This window comes from Enhydra lutris, unplaced genomic scaffold (assembly GCF_002288905.1).
Source record: "Enhydra lutris kenyoni isolate GAN:26980312 unplaced genomic scaffold, ASM228890v2 scaffoldscaffold33, whole genome shotgun sequence".
In the NCBI taxonomy this organism is placed as follows: domain Eukaryota; kingdom Metazoa; phylum Chordata; class Mammalia; order Carnivora; family Mustelidae; genus Enhydra; species Enhydra lutris.
This window is the reverse complement of record NW_019154117.1, coordinates 4,285,512-4,310,124: the sequence shown is the minus strand read 5'-3', so window position 1 is coordinate 4,310,124 and position 24,613 is coordinate 4,285,512. Positions and strand designations below refer to the sequence as shown.

General features: G+C 47.9%; 1 protein-coding gene across 2 annotated transcripts in view; it reads right to left on the bottom strand.

Annotated features, from left to right (window-relative positions):
- LOC111153532 (isoleucyl-tRNA synthetase) overlaps window positions 1–24,613 on the bottom strand; it is a 69,448-nt gene that overhangs the window by 6,638 nt on the left and 38,197 nt on the right. For both annotated transcript variants that reach the window (XM_022512583.1, XM_022512582.1), the window contains exons 18-33: window positions 22,765–22,848; window positions 21,622–21,766; window positions 19,966–20,086; window positions 17,396–17,487; window positions 16,327–16,404; window positions 15,509–15,630; window positions 15,243–15,345; window positions 14,907–14,990; window positions 12,954–13,128; window positions 10,790–10,902; window positions 8,513–8,608; window positions 7,529–7,705; window positions 6,663–6,768; window positions 2,908–3,033; window positions 1,334–1,477; window positions 592–744 (exon numbers count right to left, since the gene is read on the bottom strand). In XM_022512583.1, coding sequence (XP_022368291.1) covers window positions 592–744; window positions 1,334–1,477; window positions 2,908–3,033; window positions 6,663–6,768; window positions 7,529–7,705; window positions 8,513–8,608; window positions 10,790–10,902; window positions 12,954–13,128; window positions 14,907–14,990; window positions 15,243–15,345; window positions 15,509–15,630; window positions 16,327–16,404; window positions 17,396–17,487; window positions 19,966–20,086; window positions 21,622–21,766; window positions 22,765–22,848 — 1,919 coding nt within the window. The remainder of the gene's footprint in view (window positions 1–591; window positions 745–1,333; window positions 1,478–2,907; window positions 3,034–6,662; window positions 6,769–7,528; window positions 7,706–8,512; window positions 8,609–10,789; window positions 10,903–12,953; window positions 13,129–14,906; window positions 14,991–15,242; window positions 15,346–15,508; window positions 15,631–16,326; window positions 16,405–17,395; window positions 17,488–19,965; window positions 20,087–21,621; window positions 21,767–22,764; window positions 22,849–24,613) is intronic.

Here is a 24,613-nt window from a genome sequence, read left to right as displayed (position 1 = left end):
ACCCAGGCTGCAAGGCTAAATGAATAAACGGTCTGAGTTACAGTAACTGGAGTGATGACCACACAAACAGAAGCCTTTTGGGGAAAGGGCTCCAGCAGCAGACAGGTGACAGGTGACAAGGATAAAGAAGAGAATGGGGCCAGTGATGGGACCCTGAGACCAGAGTGGATTTGGGGCAAGGTGCCACCGGCCTTGCTGGGGCCACTGCCATCTCCTTCCCGAGTGACAGGCCTGGGCTCTCCAATCTTCGGGGCTCGCTGAGAAAGCGCCTGCAAGTATGCTCTGTCCACGCTAGCGGAGGGGGCACCACACCATTACAAGCTTCCCCAAGGATCGGAACACTGTTCCGATCCTTGGGGAAGAGAGTGATCTTAGAATTGGCAAATAGATGCTAATTTATCTAGAAGCTTTTTTTTTTTTTTGAAGCATGTGTTTTTAATAACTTACCAATATATTCTAGCATTATTTTCAGTGCAAAAAGCAATCATTCTTTTAATTATTATTTTAACAATCTAATATGGCAAATTTCTAGAAAAGAGCAAAAACACAACCAGCAAGGAAGTGCAGCTGTAGCACGTGCTGTCATCTTACCGTGTGTCTGAGTCTCATTCAGAAACAGCTTGAGCTTCCTGCTGCGAAGACCAAACACCTTGGCTGCCTCATACAGAAGGCCCTGGTGGGTGAGTCCGTTCTGCCCGGGGGGGTTTTCCAGAAGGAGTGTGCCCACTGTTCCCTTTACACACTCTGTAGAAGAAACCACCACTGGGTCGGGTCCTGAGAGCACAGCCCCCTCACCAACCCTGTCCCTCTGCCGGCCCCTTTGCAGAGGAGAGGCTCCAAGAACCAGCAGGGCCTGGGGGCCTGGTGTCCAGACTGCAGAGGGGAAGGGGCAGGGACAATGGAAATCCCAATGGGTATAAACCCCCTCAGCTGGGGAAGAGGTATTCCATAAACACATGCTGTGCACAGTGAGGGCCCAAGATATCCAGGAAAAATAAATAGCCAGCTAGTCTGCTGACTGAGGTATGGAGGTGTACAAAGATTTCAGAACACTTTCCAGGAAAAAGAAAAAAGGCAAAAAACAAAAAAAGCGACGGCACTTAATTCCACTTCATTTAGCGGTAATGTTTACATGTCAGGGTACCCCACCTCCTGACTGCCAGGTGGAGGGTGTTTCCACACAAACACACAAGAGAAGCCAGCCTGTGTGCTGCCCAGGGCAGATCGGAGCGCACACCTTAATGCACCACGTGCAAGGCAGGCCGTGAACGGAAACCCAGCTGCCAGCCCCTCACCCCCGCAGGCGCAGGGCTGGCAGTTGGGGGACGCGCACCTTGTGGGCCTGCGTTCAGGAGCTGCAGGTTGATGTAGCGGCAGAGTGCAGTGCTGGGGCCGTCCACCACAGCGGGGGCAGACCCCGCTGCCACACGAAGGGTTTTCCCACTGAGACTCAGTAAGTCAGTCTGGTTTCGTATTTCTAGAAGTAACAACAAAAACAGCAACAACAAATCACTCGTTCAGGATAAATAGTGCAGAGCTGAAGTCATTCACTCGATCCTACTTAATTATTAAACTATCCTTTATCTTTGCAGTAATGTTTCCACTTAATTTCTTTTACCAAAGGACATGGCCTTCTCTATAAAATGAGGCTTAAATGACATGCAAATAGCAGGAGATGTGAACACTGCAAAACGAACCACATAATAGTAATAACAAAAACATATAGCAAATTGTTTTTTTTCTCCTTTTAGTACTTAGTATTTTTGCAGATCCTTGTAAAATCTCCTACATCAGAATACTAAACTTCACTGTGAAAGGAAGCCTTATATTAAAACATGATAATTATAGTCAGAAGAAAACAGATCATTTGACTCATGAACACATGTGAAAAACAGCAAGACACAGGGGACACATGCAGATCTCCTTGATCTACAACTGAACACTGCTTAGAGTCGCAAACACGGCTGGGGCAGGTCCCGGAGGAATAGGGGCTGTAGGACCTCCACACCTGTGGCTTCCCGGAACTCCTGTGGGCTGCGTCACAGAGGGTGATGGCATCTGACACCACGAGCCTGCCCTAGTCTCTGCCCATCTGTCGTGGCCCAGCAGCTCGCCTGTGTTTGTTGGCCAATTACATCTCCTCTTTTAGGCTATTTACAATTTCCTGAAAATGAGCATCCAGATTCTTATCAAAGCGAGTGTACTTGTCTCACGTGGCTGCCATTAAGAATCATAAACATGGGGCTTACAGCAAACAGAAATCTACCGGCTCCAATTTGGGAGGTGAGGTGTCAAAATCAAGGTCCTCCGTAGGCCCTGCTCCCTGAGAAGCCTGCAGGCAGCTCTCCCTGTTCTCCTTCTAGCTCCTGGAGGCTCCCAGCCATCTGCTTGAAGTTCCCCCGTTCCAGCCCTGCCTTTGTCATCACATGGCCATGTCCCTGTGTGCTCCTGGGGACACCCTTATTATCTAATCACACTGGCAATGACCCTGTCTCCAAAGGTCACATTTGGTAGTATGCAGGGGAAGGACTTCAACATGTCTCTCTCTTAACTTAGGCTTGTCTTACTGAGAATCTTGTCTAGCAAGACACAGGCACTATGCTTACTAAAGTCAAAGCACAGCATGGAGTCTCTAAGGCCTGGTCCCCAGCCTGAGGCTAACGGAGTGGACAGGGTGCAAGGCTCCATCTCCGGAGGGGCACAGAGATGTTGTTCATCTGGGCAGGAATGAGGGTAGGTTCACAATGTCAGATGCTGTCACCATCCCAGCAGGGGCCCAGAGGTACAGGGCCAGGGCTGCCAAGGGCCTGGCCAACCCAGCCTCGTAAGGAAGGCACGGCTGTGGAGCAGAACCAGTACCAAATGACCCCCCTCGAGTCAGAGGACAGCTCCCGACTTTCTACATACCTGCGGCACCATGGAGGACAGCCAGGTCGCTATCTTTCACACCAAAAATACTAGTAATAACATTCTTCAGCTTTAAAAGGTCCAACCTGTTATCGCCTTTTGGATTTTCCAGAAGTAATACTCCACCTAAAGAACCACAAATGTAAGTCAAACTAAAGGAAAAAGATGTTAAATTTGAAAGAAAAATCCAGGAAAACACACCACCTGTATGTTCCCTCTGGTCAACACCTGCTCATGTCTTTCTCCCACTGTCTACCTGGATCTTTTTAAATTAGAAGTGGGGAGAGTTCTTCGTGTTCTCTGGACACACCTGGGGGGAGAAATGGTTTGCAAGGGCCACTGCTTGCCTTGAAGCTCAGGCTTTCATCCTTTCCACAGGATCTTTCACAAAGCAGAAATAAATAATTCGTCAGACAACATTTTCTCTACGATTTCAATCCCTAAATATGTTGATGAGTTTCATGGCCTAGCCTACAATCCAGCTTGGTAAATGTCCTGTGGGAGCTTGAACAGAATGGGCGTTCTGCTGCTGCTGGGTGAGCTGTTCCATTAATGTTGATTTGACTCTGGTTTTCTGTCTAGCTCTTCTACTGATCGTTGAAAGAGGTATATATTCAATTTTTTTTTTTAAAGATTTTATTTATTTATTTGACAGAGAGAGATCACAAGTAGATGGAGAGGCAGGCAGAGAGAGGGAAGCAGGATCTCTGCCGAGCAGAGAACCCGATGCGGGACTCGATCCCAGGACCCTGAGATCATGACCTGAGCTGAAGGCAGCGGCTTAACCCACTGAGCCACCCAGGCGCCCTATATTCAATTTTCAAACTGAAACTGAATTTTCTCATTCTCCTTTAAGGCGTCAGCTCTCTTTTGTGGTTTGCAGCTCTGCTGAAAGCGTAATGATCCCACATCTGGAATTCCAAATGTGGGATCATTATGCTTTCCCTGTGGATTGACATTTGTAGCATTATTTAACATCACTAGTGACTTTCCTTGCTATGAAGGATGCTTTACAGAAATGAACATAAACATTTTTTTAAAAAGATTATTTATTTATTTATTTGACAGAGAGAGAGAGAGATCACAAGGAGGCAGAGAGGCAGGCAGAGAGAGAGAGGAGGAAGCAGGCTCCCCGCCAAGCAGAGAGCCCGATGCGGGGCTCGATCCCAGGACCCTGGGATCATGACCCGAGCCGAAGGCAGAGGCTTTAACCCACTGAGCCACCCAGGTGCCCCGAAACATTCTTGCTTTGTGTAATTTTTAAAAAAGATTTTATTAATTCATTTTATTCATATTCATTCCTCCTACTGAACAAGGAGATCGATGCGGGGCTCGATCCTAGAACCCTAGGATCCCGGCAGACGCTTAACTGACTGAGTGACCCAGGAGCCCCAATTATTATTATTTTTTAAAAGTACTCTTTATGCCCAAGGTGGAACTTGAACTCACGACCCAGAGACCAAGAGTTACATGCTCCCTCTTGGGGCACCTGGGTGGCTCAGTTGTTAAGCGTCTGCCTTCGACTCAGGTCATGATCCCAGGGTCCTGGGATTGAGCCCCGAATCAAGGCTCCCTGCTCAGCAGGAAGCCTGCTTCTCCCTCTCCTACTCCTAGCCCCTCCCCCATTTAGTGTAATTACCGATGGTAAGCTTAAGCTTTCCGTCTTATTTGCTGCTTCCACTTGTTCGGTTTTCTTTCTCTAAGCTTCCTGTGGGTTATATGAATATATTTTACAACTCCATTTTTATTTCTATAGTGTTTTTGTGTGACTCTCCAGGAACAGGCTGGTTTAGTGGTTGTACCCGGTGGTACTGCATATGCACATTAACACCCAGCCTACTGATGTTGGCATTTGACCAGTTTGAGGGAAGCACAGAAACGTGATCTCCCTTCCATCACTTTGCTTTTCCCTACTGTTAATTTTCTTAAATATTTCTTGTATAGGGACGCCTGGATGGCTCAGTTGGTTAAGCCGCTGCCTTCGGCTCGGGTCATGATTCCAGTGTCCTGGGATGGAGTCCCACATCAGGCTCCTTGCTCGGCGGGGAGCCTGCTTCTCTCTCTGCCTCTGCCTGCTTGTGTACTCTCTCTCTCTGACAAATAAATAAATAAATAAAATCTTTAAAAATATATATGTATTTCTTGTATACACACTGAAATGTTATATAGGTTTTATTACAAACATCAAATAATTTAGAAAATTCAAGTAAGAAAGTCTGAATTTACCTATATTTTGACTCTTTCTACTGTTGTTTCTTCTGTCCTGATGTCCCTACATTTCTTCTTCTGTCATTTTCTTTGTTTTATGAGTTTCCTCTACCTACTTCTTTTTAGCTTAAGTCATGCTAGCAACTAACTCTCTTGGTCTCCCTTCACTTGGGGATGTCTTGATTTTCCCTCCACCATGAAAGATATTTTGCTTGATATAGAATTTTGGGTAGATAGCACTCCTAACATTCTGCCATCTGGCCTCCGAGGTTTTTGATGAGAAATCCAATACTGTTCCAATAGTTTTCCCCTGTAAGTTAGGCGAGCATATTCTCTCGCTGCTTTCAGGATGTTTTCTTTGCCTTCAGCTTTCACAAGTTTGACTACATGATGTCTCCATGTAAATTTTTCATCGGTTTCTCTCAGCTTCTTGAATCTGTAGGTGTACATGTATTGCCAAGTTTAGAAATTCTCAGTCATTATTTCTCTCAGTCCTGTCGTTCCTTCTTATTCTATCAGAATTCAGTAACAGAATATTCAACTTCTGTTAATATCCCACAAATCCTTAAGACTCTGTTCATTTTTTTTCTGATTTATAAAAACTCTCTTTTGTTCAGAATGGGCAATTTCTATTGTTCTATCTTCCAGTTCACAGATTCTTTCCTGTCCCTTCTGTTCTGTCATTGTGCCCATCCACTGGGTTTTGTATCCTAGTCTTACATTTATCAGTTTTAAAGATTTCATTTGATGCTTAATACACACTTCTTAGCCGAGGCTTCCTATTTTTACTTGTTTCCTTTGTATTTGTAATTGCTCCGTGGAACATTTTTTATTACGGCTGCTTTATGTTCTTTCAGATTATTTTATTTTTTTAAGTATGCTCCATGCTGGGGAGCCAAATGTGGGGCTTGAATTCATAATCGTGAGATCAAGACCTGACCTGCCGAGGTAGGATGAAAGTCCCAGCTCACTGTGAGCTTCTCAAACACCACGAAGTGGAAGAGGCCTGAGGCTCCTGACAAAGGTCTAGGCTCCCCACTTGGTCTTTGCTGGTGGGAGTGGTAGTAGGGCCAGTTTCTTCTGTTGTATGTGGCTAGACTAGAGCAGATATTGTCTAGAAGTTTTCTATCTTGCTAGGCTGCACCTCTCCTCGTTTTCTAGCTAGAGAGAGCAGGATTTTATTGGAGCATTTTTGTTTGCGCTAGGCATTTCCAGGTTGCCGGCTTCTTCAGCTCCAAGACTGGGATGTATGAGGCAAAAAGAAAAGCCAGCCCTCTTCCCTCCCCCTTTAGGAGTCTTCTGACATTTGCTTTTATATATCACAACCAGGGTGTTTGGTTGTACTTTGTGGGAAGAGCAGGGAAAAGCATGTCTATCTCTTCTTCCTGGAAGTGCAACTCCAACCCTTTACTTTTGTGGATTCATTTTGATGGCAATTAGAAAGAGGAAGTCATACGATTTCACTAATTTTCTTACAATAGCCTTAAAGACATTCATAGGTTTAAGTAAAAAGTAAAGTTCAACCCACGGGACTCATTTACTCTTACCTTGCTCACTGCCATTTGTACAAATGTTAAGATTGACATATGCACAAGCAGGACCAGGCAGGGATGATCCTCTGGTGATTGTAATTTCCAGGTCAGAACCCTTTAACTGAGCACATGAGAGTTTGCGACTGAGTAACTGCAGCACTGACCACGTCACCAACTAACCCTGCAGCTACTTCCCACACTGAGAGCTCTGTACGATTCTGAGCGCGTAAGCAACCTCATCACTAAAACAGTCAAAAGTTGTGACTTTTCACCTTGTTCTCCTAAATGCAGAACAGAAATGAAACCATCTTGTAATATGCCCCACTGAAAAGACAAACAGTGACATCTAGCCCCTGCCTGTCTATACCATCTGTCTCCTCCTACAGAAAGGAGGAATGAGACAAGGAAGACATGGCAGAGTCATCAACTGAATCAATTCCTTCCCCTATTATAAAGGACCTATTTCTGAATTATGGCCAATATCTTCCGTATCTTGGAATCAGATTTTCATAGTTCTATCTAAAAAGTGCCAATAGGAAATGAAACTGTAATTTTATGTAAAACTGACTACTGTAAATTCAACTGCTCTTCAAGTCAACTGTTATTTGCCTTGAACAGTCACAGAATCCACAATATTAACTTCCCTAGTTTTAGGAAAAGCAAGCCCATATAGCCCCTGTTTTCCTGGCAACCCTCATGCACCTCCTGGCTACCTTCCCTGCCTTCCCTCTCTCTCCTCTCTGGACACTGAACCCACCCTGTATTTTAGGACTGAGAATTATGCTAGTTGCTACTGGGGATAGAACATCAAGAGATTACTCCACAAACAACATAAAATCTAACCTTACATCTCTTCACAGTTCAACAAACCCAGAACTCACCTGTGTTTCTTCTTGAATAAGGACTTTATCTGACGTTGGAACTGGATACGGTTTCAAGGGAGCCTTTATGGTGGCAAATATGAACTCTGTGTGGCCTTCGATAACATTATTCAAATACTTCCCTTCAGATTTTGCTTTATAATAAACTGTTATTTCATCAGTTGGAACCAGATTGCACTGAAAGCACACAGAGAAAATTTAAAAGGGAAGCACATTTGTTAGTCAAAACATATGGTGTTGTTGAACAGAGCTGACAGTCCTGTGCTGAATCATTATGGGAGCAAACAGGCTCCTGCCCAATCCTATGAAACAAAGGACTGTGTAGAAACCCACTCACAAAACTCTGAACTGAGGCAGAGCTCCCAAGTATCCCATTAACCTGTTGACGTGGACTCCTGAGACCCAGAACTACAGGTCTTAGACACCTGGCCTGAGGAGGGGAGGTGGGAGCCCCTGTTCTGGTCAGGGCGAGGGATCCTCTCAGGGTCGAGGTGGGAGACCCTCTTTGGATGGGGAAGTCCCTCCTCAGGGTTGAGGGGTGGGAGCTCCTGGCTCCCAGCTCCCCAGTAAGGAAGAGCCACCCCTCTGTCCAGATCTAATAATGTCTCCTTGAGCTAGATGCCCTTCCTCAGACACCCACTGTCCTTTCTGATGACCTGTGCCAGTAAGGAGGGCTACCTATCCAGATGATCCTGTGGAAACCATAGGGAACTGAAAAAGGTAGACAAGGGGCACAGCTTTGCTGAAAACTCCTGCTCAGAGAAACACAACAGCCATGTCCAGCTCAGGGTGAAAGAGTAGGGAGTGGAGGGGCCTATTTTTCCCACAAGCACAACTGAACAGACCATAAATGAGTGACTAATTATCATTACTCAATTACAATGATTTATATTATCTGCCTTTCCTGTTCTACCCAACAACCAAAAAACCAAACAACAACAACAAAAAACCCAGACAAGCTTGTTCTTGATGTGACAAACTGACCTTTTTGCGAAGTTTCTGGATGCGATTGATGACCTCCCGAGCCACTCCTTCATCCACCATTGACTGGTCGGGAGTGACATCTAAGAGAACCAAAACCTGCCGGAAAGAACAGTGCACTGTGCGACAACCAAACAAGGAGGAATGATTCTCTCAAACTCAGCACACTGTTTTTAAGTTAAATTCTGAGAAGTCTGTCATGTGGCGCTATTTATTCATCTAACTGAGCAAAGGAGATAAAATTAAACTAGTTTCGCTACAGTTCAGGTGCTTGCAAGGAGCTATTCCTTCCGCGGGGATGGGTCCAGTGACTCCTTCCCTTCCGCGGGTGCCGCTCACAGGAGATGGAGGAGCGGTGTCTCCCGTGTAACTGTTCCTTGTCTGTGTGAAAAGCAGTCACTGCCCTTGCAGGAAGTGGAGTCAGGGCTGCAGGGCCCTTCACACTGCCAATGAGCCCACGAAGGCCCCAAAACAGCCCCTGTTGTTTTCTTCAGCCAGGAGACTTTCCGGCCTTTGGTCTGTCAGTCTGATTCAACACACGGTTTCTCAGGGAACCACAACACATTTATTATGATTTAAACGGTCATCTTCGTGCTGACTTCATCTACTTCCTATGCCATCTGTAGTGAAGGCTGTCAATGATGACGTAAAGAAAAGAGTGTCACCACCGGCACAGACACAGTGAGGACTGGTGTCACTGCTAACACAGAGGGAGATACGCTTGTAATTCAAGCACTAGCTGCATGGACGTTTGTTTCTTTTTTTCTTTCTTTTTAAAGATTTTATTTGTCAGAGAGAGAGAGAGAGAGAGAGAGAGAGAATGCACAAGTAGGGGGAGGGTCTGAGGAACAGGGAGAAGCAGGCTCCACATTGAGCAGGGAGCCCAATGTGGGGCTGGATCTCAGAACCCTGAGATCATGACCTGAGCTAAAGGCAGACTCTTCACTGACTGAGCCACCCAGGTGTCCCAGCATGGACTTTTTTTTTTTTTTTTAGATTTTATTTATTTATTTGACAGAGAGAGATCACAAGTAGGCAGAGCAGCAGGCAGAGAGGCGGGGCGGGGCGGGGGAGCAGACTCCCTGCTGAGCAGAGAGTTGGATGCGGGGTTCGATCCCAGGACCCTGAGATCATGACCTGGGCTGAAGGCAGAGGCTTAACCCACCGAGCCACCCAGGCGTCCCAGCAGCATGGACGTTTCTGATGAAACTTTATCAGAAAGATGAACAATTTACACTACTTCATGAGAGCAGAACTGGACATGGGTGGCAGGGCAGGGCCACCCCAGCCCACAGTATATGAACTGTGTCATTAATCTCAGAAAATGAGGACACTTCCTTCAGTGCCATCCTCAGGCTGGCCGCCATCAGGGTGTTTACACACTCTCTCACCCTCCTTTCCCAGCTTCTTCACAGGTGGCTCCTCATGCCGTCTGGCCATATGGAGCTCAGCCTATGTCTCATTCAAGCCGAGGAATTGGTCTTCCTCACATGGAACTTCCACAAGTCCCCCACTCCCACCCTAGAGATCTTATGATCTGTCTGCCCAGAAAAGTCTGGTCAAGAGCAAAGAGAGACGCTCTGATCCATCACGACAAAAAGCACTGACCTCAGAATCCAATACCGCTGCACATCCCCCTCCAGGATGTCCGTTCCCTGCCTGCCTCCACACCAGGCTTTGGAAAGGAACCCCTCTCTGTGCTCATTCCTAGCAGATAACTTATCAGGCAGAGGGGTAAGAATTAGCTTACTTTTCTGTCTCTATGACTGGGTCATTCCTTGAAGGGTGGGGTTATATCTTAATCATTTTGGTAGGACCCAACACTCAAGACAATTGCAAGCAGAGGTCATAAAATGTCAATTTCATATATGCTAAAGAAACGCGCATGTCGGGGCACCTGGGTGACTCAGTAGGTTAAAAGCCTGCCTTTGGCTCAGTCACGATCCCAGGGTCCTGGGATCGAGTCCCGCATCAGGCTCCCCACTCGGTGAGAAGTCTACTTCTCCCTCTACCCCTCCCCGCCCCACCCCCGCTCATGTTTTCTCTCTAATAAAGATTAAAAAAAAAAAAAAAAAGGTGCACATGTTAAGAGCATACAATGGAGCAATTTAATAAAGCCAATCTAAAATGGATACCTGGTTTACTGTACTCTGAGGCCAGCTCAGGAAACCAGCTGGTCAGGTGACCAGCTGAGCTCAACACTCAGGAAGGCAAAAGCAAATACTTTTTCTTCTTATGTTATCTTTTGGTAAAGAAACGTTCCAGGGAAGAGCAACATACCTGGGCATCTGAGTGTGCTTCATACTGCATTGTCCCTCCTGTTGTCTGATCAAACGTGTACATGAGGCGGATGTCCTCTTCATGCAGCTCATGGCCTTCTACGACAATGGTCCCTGCCGGAGAAGCAACTGCCACTGTGAGTCAGCCCCCCAGCATCCTCCTCCACATACCGCCCAGCGACAGCACATTATGCCGGTTTTTAATAAAAACTTCACAGCATCAGGCTGTGGAGACTTCAGAGATCATGTCCTCTCAACTCATATCCCTTACACCTCCCCACGCTGCCCCGAGGACAGTTAAATTGCAGCTAATGCCCACCGGGTCAGTCAGTCCCCAGGCCCAAAGGCCTGTGCCAGGAGGCGACGTATCCCCACCATAAACACAGAGCGCATGATGTACTAAAGAGAGCAGGCTGCAGAGTCCAGGGGGACCCAGGCCCAACACTTACTGAATGCAGGACCCCAGTGCTCCACTCTCTGCTGAGCAGGGTGGTGCGGGAATGAAGTGAACAGGGTGGTCAAGGTCTGGGTGCCGTCCTCCCACAGCAGGCAGAGCGCATACGGCGGTGCCCGCTTTCAGGGAAGCCTGCTGCGGTCGCCCACAATGATTTTCCGGGTATCTGAGCACTGGGCTGTCATTCTGACTATGTCACTCTGTTCCAAAAACTGTTTTGCTTTCCAAAAGTGCAGAAATCCACTCAGAAAGTAGTTTTGAAGCTACAGGCCTTGGTTTCAAACCAGGATTATTTCAAGAATTTTTAAGTATTTGGGCTATCCGTTGAAACGCTTAGATTTGTGATCTGAAGTTGCATCAAAGATTTTGTTAATCTAACAAATCAAGTTAAGTTAGTAATGACTCAACTTTTAATTGCCAGGTTTCTTACATTTCATCTAAAAATGTGAGGACCTGGAGGGACATTTCTCTCAATTCCCTATAAGCAGTCATCTGATCTCTGAGTTCTTTTCTCCCTCCTCGTGACTCCTCTGTGCTTATGATTTTCACCTTCACAGGGAACCCTAATAACCAAACACCTTGTACCCCAAGGTTAAGCAGTCATACCAAGACCCGAAGGATTCTACTCGTGACAGAGCTGAGAATTCCCGGGTACCTGGAAAGTCCCCTGAAGGAGAGGAAGGAGGGGCTAAGTCCCCTTTCCTAACTTCCTCCTATTGTCCTAGCTTTTCCTTTAGAACACTTATCGAAACTACGATTGTTTCCACAAATCTTCACTGTTGGCCAGCACCATGAGGGTAAGGACAACTGTCTCACTCTTTTCTGGGTTCCCAGGGCCAGCCAAACACAAGAGCTTTAAAAAGTATTTGCTGAATTAGTCCAAAATCCAGTCTTGCCCAAATAAGGGACCAAACTACGAATTCTTGATGTCTCAGACCATGGTAAGTTCTGATCTAGTTCTCCCTCGAAGCAGGTCCAGACCTCATTGCTAAATCCCTGTTTCAAAACCTGCTTTAATCTTTTCTGTCGAAATGTACTGTAGTCTTCATTCAGACGCCTCCAAACACCATCATGCTTTTTCTCACAAGCAACATCCAATAACAGTGAACCTGATACTGGGGGTCTTGCGTGCTCTCTCACTAGGGTAGTTTCTAAGCTCCTATTAGCATGTGCAGAACTCCGCGCTATCAGTCATTCTACCTGGAAATCTAGCCCAAAGGAATCAACTGCACAGAACACGTACATGTGAAAATGCTCACTGCAGAACTACCAGCAACAGCAGAAGAACGGAAACAGTCTGAAGAGCCAGCAACAGGATGGGCAGCCCCCAAAGAAAAACCATACAATGGTCTGGAAATAGCACTTTACAGACTAATGACTTAAGTAAAGTAAAAATGCAAAATAAAAAGGTGAATAAAATAAACATAAAATGTAAAAATGTAGGTGTGAAAAACACGACATTTGTAACTACAGTGTGATCTCCACGCTGGGAGCCTGTGCTTTTGGGCCCGTCTGTGTCGGGATGTCTGTGCTGGGACTTCTGTGCCATGTGGACCAGCACGGAGCAGGCAATCAGTCTGCAGTCGATGGACAGGTGATGGTTTGGGGATCATCTCCTTCCATTATCCGAATTACTTGTTATGCAGCTCAGTGACAGTGCAAGTGAAGGAGCCCAGGTGGAAGGTGGCGCCAGGAAGGGGCAGACACCCACCGCTCTCCTGGAAGCGCTCCAGTTCCTCGCTGCTCAGCTGCTTGATGGCCGTCATCACCGCTGGGAAGGCTCCCTTCAGCCGCTTCCCCAGGATCATGTGATCAGGCTCTGCCCTTAGGTGAATGCCATACTTGTTTTTATCTGTAGACAGCGTAACCTTTCGGACGTTCAATTCCTATATAGTTGGCAGCCAAGATGAAAAAGAAAGACGGAAATGAAAACATGTGATTCCAAAAACTTGCACACAAACGTTCAAGCAACATTGGTCACAACAGCCAAAAAGTGGAAGCACCCCAACGTCCATCAGCTGGGAAAGGATAAACAAAATGTGATCCATCCACTCAACAGACTACTACTTAGCGCAACAAAGGACTGAGGCAGGGACACAGGCTGTACCACGAATTGGACCCTGGTGCCAAGTGAAGGAAGTCAGCCTCAAAACACCACTTGCTGTCGGGTCCACTCACATGAACCACCCAGAACAGCCACACCCAGGGACAGAAACTTACACCATGGTTGCCAGGGGGTGAAGGGATCTCAAGGGCAAAAAAGGCGTGTGAACGCTAATGTGAATGCTAAACACTGGGTTTCTTTTTGGGGTGATCAAGATGTTACAAAATTTTAATGGGTGTACAATTCTATACATAACTTAAGAATCTTTCTTGTCCAGATCATTCAAGACAGCTGAGCAAACTAAATCAACTAAAGAAGATTCTAGACTTAGAGGGGGACTTGTGTGGTGCAGCTGGGTAAGTGTCTGACTCTTAGTTTAGGCTCAGGTCATGATTTCAGGGTTGTGGGATCCACACTCAGTGTGGAGTCTTCTTAAGACTCTCTCCCACTGTCTCTCTCCCACCCTCTAAATAAAATGTTAAAAAAAAAAAAAAAAGAAGAAACACTGTCAGGTGAAAAAACACAAGTTGAAGACTATAAACATGGTCCTCTCTAGCGCAAAGCCAATGGCGTGTGCATGTGTACATGCGTACATGCGTGTGTGAGGGTGCACACGGCCCTCCCACAGCCCAGTGGGGACGTCCCAGTGAACATCCCGAGGCACCGCTGGATGGGCGGGAAGGGACTCAGCCAGCACCTGTGCTAGAGCTGGAGCTGCTCACGCCCAGTGCATGCCCACTTGTTACTTGACGATTTGAAGGAAGAGTTTTTTGGTTAGTCATCAAAGAGTATTTGGAGAAGTAGATAAAAGTAGTGAGTGATCCAATCAAGGTAAAGAAATCCACTGATCTTAGAATCGCTTTAAAAAAAAAAAAAAAAAATTTTTTTTTTTTTTTAGAATTGTTCCTAAAGAATTACGACGACATTTTATTAAAGATTTTATTTATTTATTTGGCAGACAAAGATCAGAAGTAGGCAGAGAGGCAGGCAGAGAGAGAGGAGGAAGCAGGCTCCCCGCTGAGCAGAGAGCCCGATGCGGGGCTCGATCCCAACACCCTGGGATCATGACCTGAGCCGAAGGCAGCGGCTTAACCCACTGAGCCACCCAGGCGCCCCTACAATGACATTTTAAAAAGGCAAAAGCACACGCTGATTCTAAGCAAAGTGCAAGATTCCGTGGACAGTTAAGTATCTGTATGTGCTGACACACAAAAGGAAAAGGATGCATGAAAGTGAGCTTTCAAAGGATACATACATCAAAATGAACTTCACCTGGGCGCCTGGGTGGCTCAGTGGGTTAAGCCGCTGCCTTCGGCTCAGGTCATGATCTCAGGGTCCTGGGATCGAGTCCCGCATCGGGCTCTCTGCTCAGCAGGGAGCCTGCTTCCCTTCCTCTCTCTCTGCCTGCCTCTCTGCCTACTTGTGATCTCTGTCTGTCAAATAAATAAATAAAATCTTAAAAAAAAAAAAAAAAAGAACTTCACTAACAGTACTAGTCCTAACAATCTTCTCAAAGAAAGAAATCTATTTGGACCCAAAAAGTCAAACCCGTACTCTTACCTCAATGATATACTTCTCCAAAGACTTGATCTCACGAAGAGCTTCTGGATCCCGATGGATAACCACAATTTCTTTCAAAGGATACTAGGAGGAAAGGGAAGGGACAGTTTACCAAACAGCCAGCCCTTCAAACTGCAGGAAAGTAAAATGTTAAATGTTTTATCCGAATCTCAAGCTCCAGACTGACCAGGTTTAAATAGCACTAAGTCTTTCACACCCTTATTGCAGAAAAGAAAAAAAATTATGCCCCTGCTGGAAGTGCTCTCTTTTAAGAAAATGCTCCAAAGGTGTAATTATTTGGGCCTGTGCGTGTAAAATACAAATGAAGCATCAAACCTTTATCGGAATGGTTTTGCGGTCTCGAATCACTCGCCCAAGTTCAATCACAGACTGCATCCGAGAAACCGCTCTCTCCGTGTTCTTGTCAATCAGCTCCTCCCTGACGGCAGAAGTGGGCGTGAGAGGGACTCCATGAAGGGCAGACCACCCCAAACGACCCGAGCTCGGAGGGAGGAAAGGGCGGCCCCTCTGCAGCCTGAGGCGCAGCCGCCACGTGAGCCTTCCCGGGCCCAGGCGGGGCTTCAGTGATACCTGATTCTTACCGAACATGGGGCAGCATGAGGTAGTGGATGCTGTGTGTGTCCTTGTCCTGGACAGAAACAGGGTCGATCAGCAGCTTTAGATTCTGGTACATCAATTCGGTGAGAAAAGGCGTATAGGGGGCCTGCATGAGGACACAGGACATCAACTGACCTCAGATGGAGGAAAAGAGCAGCTCCACGCAAGTGGACAGGACCCTAACTTTCTGACCCTGGCGGGATGGTAGCGGCGGCGGCTACAGCCAGAGCCCCGAAGCACCCAGAGGAGGTCTGCAGTAACAATAGGAGCCCCAACCATGACCCCATGTCCCCACACCTCAGAAACCGCATCAGAGAGCTGGGGAAATGCTTCCTAGGGTGAAGGTGAATGAGGTCAGGTGAGAGGCACCAGGCACAAGGCAGGTCTTGCTCGTGTGTGTTCAGGAGTGAACACAGGGCTTATGACCTCAGGCTGTAGTAGTAGCGACAGGACACATGTTCAGTAAAATGTCCTCTGTGACGTACTTGTGTATTAGATGTGCATTCAAGAACTTCCCCGTTATGGTGACAGGAACCCGCGTGAAGATGAGGTGTGTGCTCACAGGGAGCTGTGGCTCGGCCGTCCCGAGACCAGCACCCTGACCCAGTGTGCGCCGCAAGGGGCGGACAGGAAGAACCCAGCTCTAGAAGCAAATGTTTCTTAGGCCTTCCTGACACAGACGAGCTAATGAGATTTTTGAAAGAGAACTAGGGAATTAAGCTGTTTTAAAACTCTATTTCTCTTTCTGGGGAGACCAGTACAGACCAGCTGCAACGCCAGGGCTGCAGGCCCAGCACCTTACCATCAGTCTGCACAGAGACAGCAGGACGCTGAACAAGGTCTCCAGGGCCGTAACACAGTCCTCCACCCCGTTTTCACCCTAGCGAAGAAGCTCGCATTAATTAGACTGTTCAAATCCAGTCGGTTGAATGAAGAATGGCGACCCCACAGAGCACACAGCACGCAGACAGGACAGGGGAGCCGGGGCAGGCGGCCAGAGCACAGCGTCAGGGTCAGGCAGGCGGCCGCTGCGGGCCCTGCTCTCCCCACCTCTGAGCCCAGGCATCTGAGGCCCGGAGGCTGCGTCTGCCACGCGTGCAACACGTGGCAATGGTTACAAACAGAAAATAGCAATTACTTTAAGATAAGATTTCTTATTTAAAAAATGTATATAATGTATATTTAGGAAATAATGACACTAATCCACTGTAGGAAAAACACAAAGATTATAAAAAAAAGAAAACCATAATGAAATGATAGAGATAGGTGCTGTCAACAGTGTAGAGAGAGCTCCTCTGCATGTGGGCGTGTTGTGTGTGATCTATTTTAACAAGAATGAAATTACTGTTTTGTGAAGGGCTTTTGTCATTCCCACATCTGGAGGCAGGCTGGTGGGCCGTGGCACGGGCATCCTCACAGTCTACGCGTGGCCTCTGGGCCTGGGACAGGACTCAGCCCACATGCCCAATAGGCTGCCCGTACATAACTGACTAGAGGAAGAAGCGAGGAGAGGCCCGACTTGAGACCAGAGCCACCCCCCGTGACATCACATGTATCTGCATGACTTCCTTTTGTGTTTTAAGAGAATCTGCTCAGCTCAGTCTTGTACGGCCCCGAGACTTTCCCTCTGACAGGACACTCCTTAGTTGTCTTGAAAATATGCAAGCGGACTTCTAGAACTTATAGGTTCCTATCTATCAAATGGCAATAAACGTAGCTGACTTCAATGTAAAAAGGACAAAAGAGAAAGAGCTTCAGAAGCTGAGAGCACTTGAAAACATTCCTCTCTCTTCTGGCTGCACTCCTGTTTCTTGGAGGTCACCCTCCCACACTCCGCCGCTCCCAGCAGCAGCCTGCGTGCGTGCACTCACCTTCAGCCTTCTGCGGTTCATCCTGACGTACCAGTTGGTTAGGATATCCACAAACTTGACCAGGCGAGGCACCACCGTGTAGAGCCTATAAGCTGAAAGCAGACCATCAGCAAGAACAAGTGAGCATCTAGGGCGCAGGGAAGGCCACACGCAAACAGAGCAAGCGGTCTTGCCATCCCAGGGCTGTCACACTTGCTCAGGAGACAGGAAGAACAAAAGTGACGAAACCCTGGTGGCATTCCCTAAGGATGAACTACGTGGCTGTTGGTGTATCAAGAGCATAGATGACCCACCCTGTGAGTGCACACAAGCTCCTGTGGTCAGTGAGAAAAAGAGAAGCCCCAGACCCATGGGACACCTGGGTGGCTCAGTTGGTTAAGCGTCTGCCTTCAGCTCAGGTCATGATCCCAGGGTCCTGAGATTGAGTCCTGCATCAGGCTCCTTGGTCAGTGGGGAGCCTGCTTCTCTCTCTGCCTGTTCTACCTGCTCTCCTTGCTTATGCTCCCTCACTCTCTCTCTTTACAAAGAAAGAAAGAAAGAAAGAAAGAAAGAAAGAAAGAAAGAAAGAAAGAAAGGAAGAAAGAAAGAAAAGAAAAGAAAAGAAACGAAACTCCAGACCCATGGTGGAGAGGCCACAGCTGCATGTCTGACTTCCTTCCGCTGCGCTACCCTGACCCTCCACTAAGACACCCTAGACACACAGACAGCTCTAACCAGGGGCTGAGGCCAGAGCTTTCCAACTAGAGCGACTCTGCTTGTGTCTGGAGACCCATTCCAGCCATCCCAGCTGGACCCCAGGGGAGCTGCTCAACAATGCAGAGCCCAGCAGCCCCACCCCGCCCCCCCGAGAATGTGCAGCCCAAACCGCCAGCAGAACGGGTGCCCCAGGAAAGGACAAAGACATGAGGGCCCCCAAGAATTCTGAGGGCAAGCAGGAGGGTGACGGTGCCCAGTCCGTCTTGTTTAAGGTAAGGGCCTATTTTTTGGATTTTCCCATTCACCTCCCTGTAACTGATATTCTCGGTTACACAAAAACAAACACCGAAACCAAGAGTAAGACCAACAAGTATAAAAAACACAACTTATACTAATGAAAGTGTTCAGTGACCGTTAAGAGGCCGCTGGTCCAAACTGCCAGGGTGAGAAGCTGCCACTGGCAGAGCGTGGCTCACGAGGACCAGAACTGAGGTGCCAGCGGCCACTCGCTCCAAGAGGTGACGTGGCGATCAGAGCCCTAGCCTGAAGGAAGGAGGTCATTTCTATGGCTCGCCACACCCCCCACCTTCTAGGAGGCCAGGGTTCCCTGTGCTCAGGTGTCATCCCTGGAGGGCACACAGAACCCTCACAGCTGTGCCGTGCGTAGGAGCAACACTGTGGCTGCCGGGCTCCCTAATGGAACTGCAGACTCTCCAGACCTCAGAACCTTACCCAGGAGGGGCCAAGGGTACGAAGCCAGCAGGCTGTGGCCCTGGGGTACTAGAGCAGTCGGCCATGGAAACAACCACTGCCAGACCTTTCGTTTCCAAGGAGACAGACCCCAGCTGGCATGCACACACTCGGGACGTGGCTTGGCTCTGCTGTCCCCAGGCCTGCTTTCAACAGTTCATGTCACTCAGGAGGGACAGGGACAAGGCTGTGAGCAGGTGTCCTGGGCTGCGTGGTGAGCTCCGCTTGCACGCTCACGCCCATCTGCACCTACAGCAACTTGTCCAGCAGCCACATGATCCTTCTGATGCGAGTTCGAAGGCTGGGGGCGGGCTTCAGGATGCCTGGCAGCCTGTGGGAATTCCTGGACTCGACATCCTCTTGTGCCAAGGGCTGAGGCACCAAGATTCCAGGAAGGCCATGTGCCTGCACTACTGCACCACCTGGGGCAGGATGGTTAACCTTGACAGGGGACATCTGCCCACCAACTTTGTTGGACCCATGTCAGGTATCCTACACTTCAGTAGTTTCTGGAGTTCCCCCCAGACTTAGTTTGTTCTGTCTCCAACCTCGAGGAAACCAACATAACCTATGTCTCCAACCTGTGTCCAAGACACAACTCGTTGTTATAGGTAACAAACATGGGGAAAACATCCACCTTATTACTATTTTTCTGTATTTCCTTATTTTTCTAAACATGGACTACTTATTTAATAGACTAAAAAACACACGCTAACAAGCACTCCTTGAGCATCTCTTGTCTGCCAGCTACTCTCTGCACACAATCTCTGTCTGAGCCTTGTAACACCACCATCAGGAACTTTTCAGAGAAAGAAACCGAGGCCTGAGGAATTCGGGCAGCGCCCACCAGAGGGAACAGGTGGTGGAGGTGGGTTTGAACCGTGGAAGGCCGCGTGGTGTCTGTGGCCGGTGGGGTGAGGCTGAGCTGACCCCCAGGCCTCTGAGCAGCATGATTCTACAAGTCTTAACAAAATCATATTTGAGGGGTTAAAAGAAACAAGGATTTATCTAGTGTTCCATGTCTCTCAAAATGTTTATAAAACTCCCTCTGTGTTTCTAAAAAAACACAGTTAAGTATTGAAAGGGTAATCAGAAAAAGAACTCTTATTTCCATTTCCATTTACCTGCCATTTCAGTCTCGAAGAACCCAACCAGCGACTGCATGAAAGACAGGACCCACCGGTCTGTGATGTTGGCACTTTCTTTAACTGTGTTCTCGTTGTAGAGGAATTCCGTTTCTTCCTCCTGTGAAGTGACAAGTACTAAAACATTCAGCATGCTTAGGGAAAATTACTGTACAGAAACAAACTCTTTAAACCACTTAAACTGTAGGGCATCTGGGTGGCTCAGTCATTAAGCACCTGCCTTCAGCTCAGGTCATGATCTCAGGGTCCTGGGATCGAGCCCCACACTGGGCTCCCTACTCAGCAAGGAGCCTACTTCTTCCTTTCCCACTCACCCTGCTTGTGTTTCCTCTCTCGCTGTATCTCTCTCTGTCAAATAAATAAATAAAATCTAAAAACAGACAAAAAACCCACTTAAACTAAAGTGGCCCACAACAGCAACCCACAAAACTCCAGACCAAGTGGCAATTTAAATTACTGATTCTCAGCAGTATTTTCCAAATAAGCTCTAAACTTGGGATATAAAGTACTCAGTTAATGAATTATATTTTTGACTACTCTGAACAGAATTTAGGAAAAAATTATTCCTTTGAACCAAAAATGATTATGAGTTGAGAAATATTCCAAAATCTTGTAAGTGTAGGATTTAGTTACTTCAAACCCAATGAAGGAAAGCTAGTAGAGCTGGCTAGGGCTGGACAATTGTCTACAGACTGAACATGAGCATTAGGAACTAACATCTCTGCTTAAATTGTCCATTTTAACTAGAATGCTCTGTCCCCCTCCTCTTCCCTTTGCAAAACTGTCCTAGTACTGAAGGTCCACTCCACCTGTCCCCCTTCATGCAGCAGCAACACCAGGCTGGCTGGGCAATGGTTGTGCTGACTCTGGCCCTGATCTGAGAGCCTGATGGTAGAGCCGGCGTCTGACGGCCAAGCCCAGGTGGCCTGTGGTGCTCTGGTGTCCCACAGCAGCAGAGGCCTGGGGAGAGCGTCTGCCCTCCTCAGCTCACAGGGAGAAGCCCACATGGGAGACGAGCCAGAGGTGGCAACATGGGAACAGCCAGCCTGCCCGAGGTGACACTCATAGCTCACGCCTCCAGCCCATTTCCAGAAAGCATCAACATTGTACGATTAGTCAACAGTAATGTACACAGTGATTCTACTGCAAGTTGCTAGACATAAAAGATGAGGGGTGTTGGAATCTGACCCCAAACGGAGCCCTGAGAGCACAGCCAGGCACATGGGTTTTCAGATGGTGCCTCCCTGGCCATCACGCACTTCCACATGTGCCATCCTCCTTCCCCCTCTAACGGCCCAGTGGAAAGTCTCTCACTTCCAGAGTCTGGACCTCGATGTCTCACTGAGCACTGCCTGCAGCGGCCTTTACCAGGTGTCCCCTCCCTGGGAGTGGTGGGCTCTTCACCCCCACTGCCACCAGCCTTGGTTCCATGAGGGGAGGCCAACAGGGGAGTGGAAGCACCTCCCACAGGGGAGGCCCCAGTGTCTCTTGAGGCCAGCAGAGCCTGCCCAGCACCTTCACCAACCGCCCCCCAAGCAATGGCCCTGAGTCCCACCCACAGGGACTGCTGGCAGCACCACCCACGCTCTGGAGCAGACCCAACCCAGCCCAGCCTGCCGGGCCCCCACCCCACACCTTCTGCAGCCTCAGGACGTTCTGGATGAAGAAGCGGTAAGCGTTGTACCAAGGGAGCAGCACATCCTTCAAGACATCACGCACACCCTCCTCCTTAAATCGAAGGTTTTCTGCTCTCACCACAGGGGAGTTGATCAGATACAGTCTGGGTGAGGAGGAACGTTACATGGAAAAGGAATATACAAATTAATACAAGTATTCTTACTAGACATGTTGACACTGCAAACAGCATTTTTTATAAAAAGGCAAGAATTAAGAGATATACAAAAGACCTAAGAACACTCTTAGGTTAATTTAAAACTGACAAAGCTCTTTGTGCAAGAGACCTAGCGAATAACCAAGGGGAGACATAACCCCAGACCAAAATATGGCACTTGACCAAGCTAGAAGCATGCCCCGTGCCAGTGTTGGTGTGGGCCTTGGGCAGCGGGGCCTCCTCCCCGGACACCCTGCACAGGCACTGGAGTTCACAAAAGGATCCGCCGCAAGTGCTCTGCCAGCACACAGGGGTTCCCAGAGGGAAGAGGCCAGGGATGTCACTAAACATGCTCAGGACAGTCCCCATAGCAGAGAATGATCTGGCTTGGTTGTCAGCAGTGCCGAGGGGCAGGCTAACCACTAACTGGGGGGTAGGACTCCCCATTAACTGTTCCTAGGTTCAGCCCCTGGGTGTGGTCTCCGTGGCTGCAGCAGGAGGATGCAGGATATGACCACTGTGGCTCCTTTTGACCCCGACACTTAATGGGCATGACAAGGACTAACATTTCAAGCAGTGCTTCACATTTCTCTCAAAGCTCTTCAGTACGCATTTTCATTTGCCCTAGCATAAATAATCCTCAGATGGCTCTTCCGAGCTGTAAGCACAGAAAAGAAATAAATGGCCAATGAGATGGAGAGCCAGGCAAGGGAGTGAGGCTGAAACCCCAGTGGCCAGCCTGGGGGCAACACAGATCCCGGTCCTTAAAACCTCTTGTTCCTGAGAAATATTCTTATTCCTGAGAAACCGCCTTGAGGGTTTGAAGCCAACACCACACTGACTTAACTGTCCCGGTAACAGAGATAAAGTTTCAAATCGCTAATTATGAACTAAATCAAAGTTACGTAAAAAGGACATTATGCACAGGGCAGAGCACTGGCTTGTACCTGAGGGCGTCGGCACCATATTTATGGATGATTGAAAGTGGATCCGGATAATTCTTTTTTCGCTTGCTCATTTTTTGACCATCACTTGAAAAACAAAAGGGAGACGCCAATGAAGTAAGTCACCATCACAGCTTATCTTACAACAGTGACAGGTTACTTGCAAAATGGAAGACAGAAATGCAAGTGGGATAAGGGCACAAGTGGCTATTAACACCTGTGAGCTTCTTTCTGAATTCCGCAGTGAAGTCAGTGGAGAAGCTAAGAACATGGGCTCAGCATTTAATCCAGAGAACTGGAAACTTGTATTGATGCAAAAACCTGTAATGGAAGCTCCCAGCTCTATTCAAAGTCAGCGGCCACTGGAAATAACCCCATGTCCTTCCCCAGCACCACGGGGCACTGCTCAGCCATCTGGAGGAAGTGACTGAGGACACACCCATCCCGGGAGATCTCCAGGATCCCACTGAGGGGAAAAGCCAGTCTCTAAGGTCATAAGTGGTGTGATTCCATTCATGTTACATACTTGAAATGACAGAGTTCACAGAGATGGGGAGAGATGAGTGGTGGTCAGGGGCTGGGGCTGAGCATGGAAGGATGGGGGATTACAGAAGAACGGAGGGGTCCTGGGTTGTTGAAAGAGCCAAGCACCTTGACTGTGCTGGTGGACAGGGACCTACACGTGTGGTGTGTGTGCGCAACTGCACACAGCAGCACACAAGTATGCATAAAGTGCAGAGTCTGAGGAGAACAGGGGCCATATCTGCAGCTGGCTGTGGTGGTGTTCGGGGGAAACTGGGCAAGCACATAAGGGCTCTCTGCTACTATTTCACAACTGCATGCAAATCTACAATTCAACAAAATTTTCAATTAAAAAAACAAAACAAAACAATGGGGTGCCTGGGTAGCTCCGTGGGTTAAAGCCTCTGCCTTCGGCTCAAGTCATGATCCCAGGGTCCTGGGATCAAGCCCCACATCGGGCTCTCTGCTCCGTGGGGAGCCTGCTTCCTCCTCTCTCTCTGCCTGCCTCTCTGCCTACTTGTGATCTCTGTCTGCCAAATAAATAAAATCTTAAAACAAACAAACAAACCAAAAACCAAAAAAGCAGACTGTCGAGCCAGCTTCCTTGGGTATAAAACATGAAGTTACCATCATTTGCTATGTGACTTTGAGCAAGTTGCTTAATTTTTTTATACCTCAAATTCCTCAAGTGTCAAACTGAGATAAGGAAAGGACTCACCTTGGGGTGCCTGCGTGGCTCAGTGAGTTAAGTGTGTGCCTTTAGTTCAGGTCATGATCCCAGGGTTCTGGGATTGAGCCCCATATCTGGCTCCCTGCTTGGCGGGGAGCCTGCTTCTCCCTCTCCCTCTGCCTGCTGCTCCCCCTGCTCATGTTCTCTCTCTCAAATTAAAATCTTAAAATCTTAAAAAAAGAAAAAAGGAAAGTACCCATCTCAAACAGTTCTGGGGCTTGGATGAGAGAAGACATATAATGTTCACAACATGGTTATCAGGGGCCGTCCTCCCTCAGACAGGATATGAGGCAGGGTAACTGCATACATGTTTTTTCTTAGTTTTATTGATTTGTGTTTTTTCTGTTATAACTATAGCAACAGAAAAAAAAAAAAAGATTCCCTATGATCCTGGAAACTCTAGAACCCTCAGCTTCCTCATATTAAACAGCGGTTAACAACAATCTTCATTAAAGGGCCGGGCGCACATGAAACCAGTGCTATAGGCACATGCACCTGATCCAATCCCCCACGACAGATGTTCCATCGCCAGCAGCATCACAGGACACATGCCTCCCCCGCCCCAGCTCCCCATCTTGCCCTTCTCCCTGGGGTGGAGGG